The following is a 7,641-nucleotide window of genomic DNA, read 5'->3' as shown; positions in this document are numbered from 1 at the left end:
ATTCAAATGATTAATAGGATATATGGTGAGATTACAACCCATTTTTGGCTTTTAAAAGACAGCATCAACGATTAAACGAGGAATACAAGTTCATGAAGCAAGAAAAGGGAGCGAAGCTTATACATGAATGACTGATTCACAGTAGAATTGGCTAAACACGTAGGATAATAACGTTGTCCGGGTGGTTCGGGCCCTCGCCTGCTGGCTCCATCACACTGCACTCCAGAGCAGAAGGAGCAGCAGCGCACTTCCTCCGATGATTTCGCTGCAGGAACAGCGCCCTCCCCTGGAGGGAGTTGGTAGGACGGTCTGGGGGTTGTTCCGACAGGTGACGGTAGGGGTCGCCTTCATGGTCATCACCGTGCCTTCCGAGTGAAAGAATGACTGACTCTGTCGAAAGTACCGCACGCACGGAAAACACAAAGCTATGCTGTCAGGGCTGCAGACGGTTTAACGGATAATATGGGATATTGTTCGATGGATTTGAAATGCTCGCCACCTTATTTATACACAGGATTAATACGTCTATCCACCATTAAGGGCTGCATTTAATTGTATTGACAGGAAGGAAGAATTCCCAGAACTAATCACAGAAGAGATGCCCTGATTGGTTTGAAATGAGCCGGGAGCAGTCTTCAATATCAATCGTAAATATAATAGATATATAATATAATACAAAGGCAGGTGCAGTGTACTCAAAACAGATATTCTCACAATGCATTTGAGTTACTAATAGCTGGCTATTGGCTATACAATAAATAAAGAATTACACTAAATTAATAGCTTTTAAATCTTTAAAAAACAGAAACAGTAGACCTATTGATGGAGGCCTAGTGCGTATATTTGATTATAGCCAACTTTCAATCATACCATTGTGCCATTATTAAAACCATCCTGTTTAGTAAACTACGCTGGATGAGTCCTGAGCGCTAGACACTTCCGGTGAAGGCCATCCTTCTCAGCTCTCAAATATGTATGACCCCTTCTCTAAAGAGAGGCATTGTTCTGCCTTACACCATGATGGTATACTGCTCAATAATTAATTTGGGATGGATGGGCATCCGAACTGGATGATCAGATTATCATCATATAGCCCGATTCATGGTGAAAATGTGGGAACATCTGAATTAAAAATGATATTACACATGAAAGCTCACGGTTGACGCTTACACTAACCTCCTTATCTGTAACCATCTGAAATTGTGGACTTGAGCTCAGTTGGTTTTCATAGTTGATAATATCTTCCTGATCTGCAGGTTGGAGCTCATTGGGAACGCTGCAGCAAAGACACATTTAAGGAGAGCATTAGGATTACTGAAGAACTGGTATTTAAATGTTTGTATATGTGCGTAACGTTCCTACCTGTCTATATTTCGCTGGTCTGGAGTGCTCCAACACGTGTTGATTGGGATTTCAGGATAGTAGAGCAGGAAAGCCAGGCACATCTCATCCATTGTACCAAGTCCCATCTAACAAGGAGAACAAGGACGTCAGACTAACAAACCACAAGGCATTGTTGTACATTAATGAGAAGACACATGATTATATATATTAAAATATTTATGTATATATTATTGTTTTATATTCTCTAGAGCAGGTGATTTTTAAACCAACGGCATTCGTTGAAACCATTTGGAACTGGAGTCCTAACTTTGTGGCGAAGAGGAATAACAAACTTAAAAACGTCAAATGAAAAGCATCGTTCACGCGTCACACTTTACCCACCTGGGTGTATCCACTGCGGTTGGTCGTCATGTAGGTGCACTCCACCAAAATGGCATCGTTCTTTGAGAGAAAAAATAACAGGTTAAGAGCATCGCAAACCATAACGGATACCACGCTACAACAATGTTTGATTTGTAATCCGAGCGCAGGGGAAGAAATCCTAACATATAAAAAGCAACGGCCGATGCTTACCGGTTTGATGGTCTTGATGCTGCCAACGTTGATCGCCTCCTGCATCTCAAAGTCGTAGTTCTCATCCAAGGCCAGGAAGTCCACCTGCTGCCCGTCTCTGTTCAAATCAAGAGGAACCGAGTCACAAGTGAAGCGATTTGGATCACAGCGTGTGTTGAGGTTAAAGGGGGGGGGCACTGGTATTTTTAATGTTGCTCATTTTCAGTCTTAATAATAATATGATCAATATTACTATATTACTTAGTAATAGTGGAATAGTAATATTGATTAAATTAATTTCAATTTCAATTCAATTGAATTCAATTTCAATTAAATATAATATAATTTAAATTCAATATAAATTCCATTTAAATTAAATCTAATAGAATTGAATTACGAGGTCTTCCTAGTTTTACAAGGTTTATAAAGTTGTATAACAACACGTTAGAATTGCTGATCCATCCGGCAACACCCACATGTCCTCACCTGAATAAGCCTGCTCGGATTTTCCTTCCAGCCAAGTGAGTGTGTAAAAGCAACGCAAACACCTTAAGGTCCGGTACTGGATCTTCCATTAGCTGAAAGTGGAGAGCAGTACATGAAACACAAAGATCCCACACGGGTATACCCTGGTTCACACCTCATGTGTGGTTGTATCCTCAATAAACAGGAACGCACTTATTGTACGTCCTTGCACTTAAAAAGTGCTTAGCATTGTGTAGCATCTTATCCTAGCTATCTTTGTTGTATTCTGGGAATGGGTTAACCTAACAATTGTAGGTGTTAGCACCTGGTTCTATGTACATCCTTACTGTATCAACAGTGATATATTGTTTCTCTTCTTCTAACAAATGTACTTGTTCGATCCTGATGGTCGATGTGTCCCTGAGCAAGAATCCAACCCAGACTACTTCCAACATGCGGGCTGTCGCCCTGCATGACCGAGTCCGCCGTCGGTGTGTGAATGTGGCAATGAATCGCTGTGAGTCTTTTGGGTAAAAACGTCTGCTAAACGCCCTGAAAGTAAAATGTAAGCCCAATGCTTTTCGATCGATTGCATACCTCTGAAAACAGAGATGTGTTACACGTCCCGTACGTGTGGAACTCTGTGGCGCCGGGGGGGATTGTGTAATTATAAAGGCCTGAAGGCACCACTCCGGTGGTGAGGGTTCCTGCGTTATACCTCCTCAGGTTAGATGTATGGCGTATCCTCAGGCCTGAACTATCCTGCCTTCCTGTGGGCAAAAGAGAACACATGTCAATCTTTGCAAGGATACATACCACCTCTGTTGATATGGTTGTGAGAGTGTATCAACTTTAACTTAAAGACAGTCCCTCCAGAAAAACGCGATTATGCGATCGCATAATTCAACGCATAATCAGTCAAAGTCCGCATATTCATGCGGGGGCCGCATTTTTTCCATTATGCTGCACTTTCACCGCATAAATTGCCGATTTCCGTGCAAAATATGCGGGGCTTGCATGATTTCATAATCCCCGCATTTTCGTTAGAAAAAAAATGTCATATATATTTTAGCAGAAAGTTGAAAAATGTTGCGTTTACGTCACACAAGAGCAGCCATTTCCCCCTGTAGCCATGGGAACGTAATTATGCGACGTGAACGTCATCGAAAAACTGCATTTTTCGCAAGTTCCCGCATTTCTTCGCAAGTTCCCGCAATTTCATCACATAAAATTGCATAAATATGCCGCATATTTCATCGCATTTGTTAAGGAAACGTGCCGCATAATCAAGGATTTTTGGCCACAACGAACACAAAAAAACGCCACATTTTTCTGGAGGGACTGATAAAGAGAGCATGAGTATCTTCACCTGCTATCCTGGCCGGGTTATTGTAATGGATTTCCAGCCTGTATAGTGTGTCCTTGTTAGGGCCTCCGATGGGAATGCCCGCATCTGCCGGAAGCTCATACGCCTGAAACCGAGACACTATAAAGTTGAACGGCAAAGCTACAAATTCACAAGTTTCAAATTAATCAGCAGTGGCAGGGTGGAGGTGGCTCAGGAGGTAGAGTGGGTGACTGGTAGTCAGATGGTTGCTAGTTCAATCCTCCATGTGTCGAGGTGTCTCTGAGCAAGACGCCTCACCCTGACTGCTCCTGATGAGCTGGCTGTCGCCCCGCCTGGTCGACTCTACCGTGTGTGTGTGTGTGTGTGTGAATGAATGGTTGTAAGTTGCTTTGGATAAAAGTGTCAGCAATATCCCCTTAATGTAAATGTTAATTAAAAAAAGCCATGCAATCAATTGCCCCAGTGAAACACAGAGCCACACATTTCAACCACGCTGAGCTCTTAAGGAAACAGTTTTATCAAATCACAGGTTGCATCTTAGTACAAGCTGCTCCGGGCCCGGCGGCGAGTCACACAACCGTCAACTGGTGTAACGCCTTGTTCACACTACCTCTGTCCGTCGACGGATCTCATTGACTTTGCATGGGGCGCTTGCGAAAATGCATTGTGGGTCCTTCCGTTGTGTCGGCTCCGTGGCCCGAGTCAAAAAGTTGAGAAATGTTCAACTTTTCAGGCAGCGGCGGATCCGTCGGCCAATCAGACTGCGTTATGCAAATATACGCAAGGACACTGTCCAATGAAATCGCCTTTGTAATACAACCCGGAAAAACACATGGATACGTCAAAAAGCCCCCATCCGCCGACGGACGCATGTAGTGTGAACAAGGCGTGACTCGAGAGCGGAAGGAGCCGGTGGAGACGGAAGTGAACCCTGCGGTGTCTGGAATTACCCCGGCCCCGACGCCCCAGGCGGCCATCACTTTGAAGCATTTGTCCGCGATGTTCCCGGCGTAGCAGGGGCCGTCGTAGTCGTCTGTCACGTTGAGAGGACAGCCGTAGAGGAGCATGTGGTGAACCATGTCCAGGTTGTCGATGACCGGCTCAACCTGGGCGGGAGGAGGTGGAGTTCAGAAGAGAGAGTATTAGAAGACGGATAGCGCAACGCCGCGAATGCCATGAGTGTGGTCGTTGGTTTTGTTTGAGGTTGTTGAAACCAGTTGTGACAGCGGTAGACAACTTTGCGGCTGGATGATGTGGTTTTATGAACCACTAGACCATGTCACATCAACGAACACCGACGAGTAACCGACCAAAGCCCCACCCATATATCGGTTGGCCGATTTTATCGGCCGATATTGGCCGATCAAAGATACATCAATATCCAGTATAATGTCCTGCTTTGGCCTGTGAATGTGCTACGCTCGACTACAACAAGAAATATTACCCGATACACGTGTTGGGTCACATTGAACCGTGGCATCTTCATGACCCTGCAGTGATAGTAGGTGCTATATGCAGGGATGGTGATCTGCAAAGGAAGCCCTGATTCAGTTTCGAACAAGCTAAGACAGCAAATATACATTGTAGTATTGTATTATTTGGAATCCCGGAGCGTTGTACAAAGTTACTCACATTGTCCATTGTGAAATCAAAATAGTCTCCTTCCTGGGACGTTGCTCTGGGCATGTATCTGAGAAGGTTAACCTCTTTAGTTCCCCTGTTGGCACTGTGGTACTTAATTTCATCCGTCTGTCCATAGGCGTAGATCAGCTTGATGGGCACTGCCTGCAAGAGATGTGGAACATTTGAAAAATGGATTTTCTTTTTCAGTCAAGGAACACAAATACAAAGCACACTTCATGCTAGTCTTCACTCGTCTACTTATCTTTTTTAGTTTTCAGCGCCACCTGGCCTACTTATACAATCTAGTTTTTTGCTGGATAGAGACCCAGAAAGAATGTGCCATGTCATGCAGTCTGGCATTTATTTTGTTTATCGGAGGTTCATTGGAATAACTGAAAGCAAATATGATTTAATCAAGCTTCACCCTAGCTGCGATTTAATTCTAAAGCCTCTGATCCAATCTGTTAATGACTTTACAAATGTACAATTATTTTGTATTGGGCCTCTTTATTTATTCCCTGAAGACGTATCCGTATCCTATTTCAAAAGTAGGTTCGTATTGCATGCGGCCGGTTCTTTACATTGTTCGCATCGGGGATGCCCAGGGATACGAAAGCTGAAGAACAAAATAGAACGCCAATGGGTGTTCCAAAGAAGAAACCTTAACCTTTGGGAAATCAAACCATAAGATTTCTATTGTCTGCAGATAAAGAATGGCCATAACAAAGGTATGCCAGACAGTTTGGCTGAAATACGTTGAACACAAAGTATTGTATACACATAAATTGTAAAACAAACACCAAATACTATTTATTTTGTGCTTTTCTTTTTTAATTTCTTACTTGTCACATAATTATAAAAAGAATTCCCTCCTGACCAACTTCATCTAAAATCTAATTCCTGTGTGTGTATGTGTGTGTGTGTGTGTGCATGCATGCATGCTTGCGTGCGTGCGTGTGTAACGGAGAAGGCAACACCTTGTTCAACAGCTATCTGAATAACAGGGGAGGCATGCGCGCCTCATTTCTTACAGTGATGTGGAAGTCCTCCTCGTCGCAGGTCTGGATGGCTCTCTGAAACGTCATGGATGTCCTTCCCTCAACCTCTGTCATGGAGTGGAGAACATAGTCCTGTTTGCTGTCCACTGTGGGCAGGACACTACCGGTGGCATGACGATCCTAATGGACAAAAAAAAAAAAGAATCCTCAACCATTTGAAGACTGCTGAAAGTTTCGTTGTCTCAAACTCTCCGGTAGGCTTACCTCGAAGTAGATACCGCTGGTCCCAAAACCGCCTATGACCATGTCGGCTCCTTTCATGTTTCCTTTCGGACTGAGGCCGAAGCCGATCCAGCCGCTGGTTTTGACGCTGAGCGTGAAGGTGATGTTTCCCACGACCTCGTCAAAGCCCCATTGTAGCAGCACCAGCCGGTTGCTATCCAGGTACTCCATGAAGGGCGGGTCGACCACCGCCGCGCTGGACCAGGTCGGCCCGGCCGTCAACAGGTACAGGAGAGCCAGCTGAGGCCACATTCTCACACTTCCTTTCATCCCCCTGTCCTCGCACCCACTGAGGCGCAGGTCGACGGAGGCTGATCTGGCCACACCTGCCCATTCACCTGTGGGTGTGGCCAGGTGTCCTGAGCTCCTCCCCCCAAATGGCTTTCTGTAAACGTTCATTGTGTGTGACGCCTACACTGGAAGTTCAACATTTTATGAATGTTTGACGCCTGGTGTATAGTATAGGAGTAGTATAGGAGGATTCGATGAATATCTATATTTAGTTAGAAATATGTGTGAGTTGTGTTGCAGTTATAAAACGTAATAACCTTCTTTTTTTTCTCTTTTTTTATAAGTTACCCTGAATTGGTAATAGCTTCAAGTTCACACCTGATTAAGCATGCATAACTGACCACCGTAGAGGTATCCTGGCAATGACGTTTTGAAAGGGCTTGAGCAAATCAATTGAATTCAAACACTAACTTGTAATACCAGGTCAAGGTCTCAAAGACCTTGTGGTACAGGCTCACAAGTCCACCTCAGTTCTTTGTTGTCTGGTTTCACCGGCATCACCGACACCAACTAGTTTCCACTAGTGGGTTTGGTGGGCTATTGAGTAACTTGAGATATGAAGAGGAGGATAAGTATTTGTGTTGGATATGTCATACAAGAATGTTGGAGAAAAAAGACCCCTAAAGGGAACCTGATGTTAGGTCAAGGGTGCGACTAATGTCTCAAAAATATAAAACATTATAGACTTGGTGTGTCTTGAGTAAAGAAAGCACTGCACTTATTTAAACCCTTTCTCTC

General features: G+C 44.1%; 1 protein-coding gene across 1 annotated transcript; it reads right to left on the bottom strand.

The window, feature by feature from the left end:
• Window positions 1–210: 210 nt before the first annotated feature.
• On the bottom strand, window positions 211–6,882 carry moxd1l (monooxygenase, DBH-like 1, like; the record flags this gene model as incomplete). Its single annotated transcript, XM_079753410.1, has 13 exons — window positions 211–390; window positions 1,177–1,276; window positions 1,363–1,469; window positions 1,726–1,785; window positions 1,918–2,014; window positions 2,383–2,474; window positions 2,959–3,131; window positions 3,731–3,833; window positions 4,660–4,815; window positions 5,154–5,237; window positions 5,342–5,494; window positions 6,364–6,510; window positions 6,595–6,882. The coding sequence occupies 13 exons, from the start codon at window positions 6,880–6,882 to the stop codon at window positions 211–213; spliced, it is 1,740 nt and encodes a 579-aa protein (XP_079609536.1).
• Between the last annotated feature and the right edge of the window lie 759 nt (window positions 6,883–7,641).

Source organism: Pollachius pollachius (genome assembly GCF_949987615.1).
Source record: "Pollachius pollachius genome assembly, chromosome: 16".
Taxonomy (NCBI): domain Eukaryota; kingdom Metazoa; phylum Chordata; class Actinopteri; order Gadiformes; family Gadidae; genus Pollachius; species Pollachius pollachius.
Note: the sequence above shows the minus strand (reverse complement) of the source record. Positions and strands in the feature narration are given on the sequence as shown.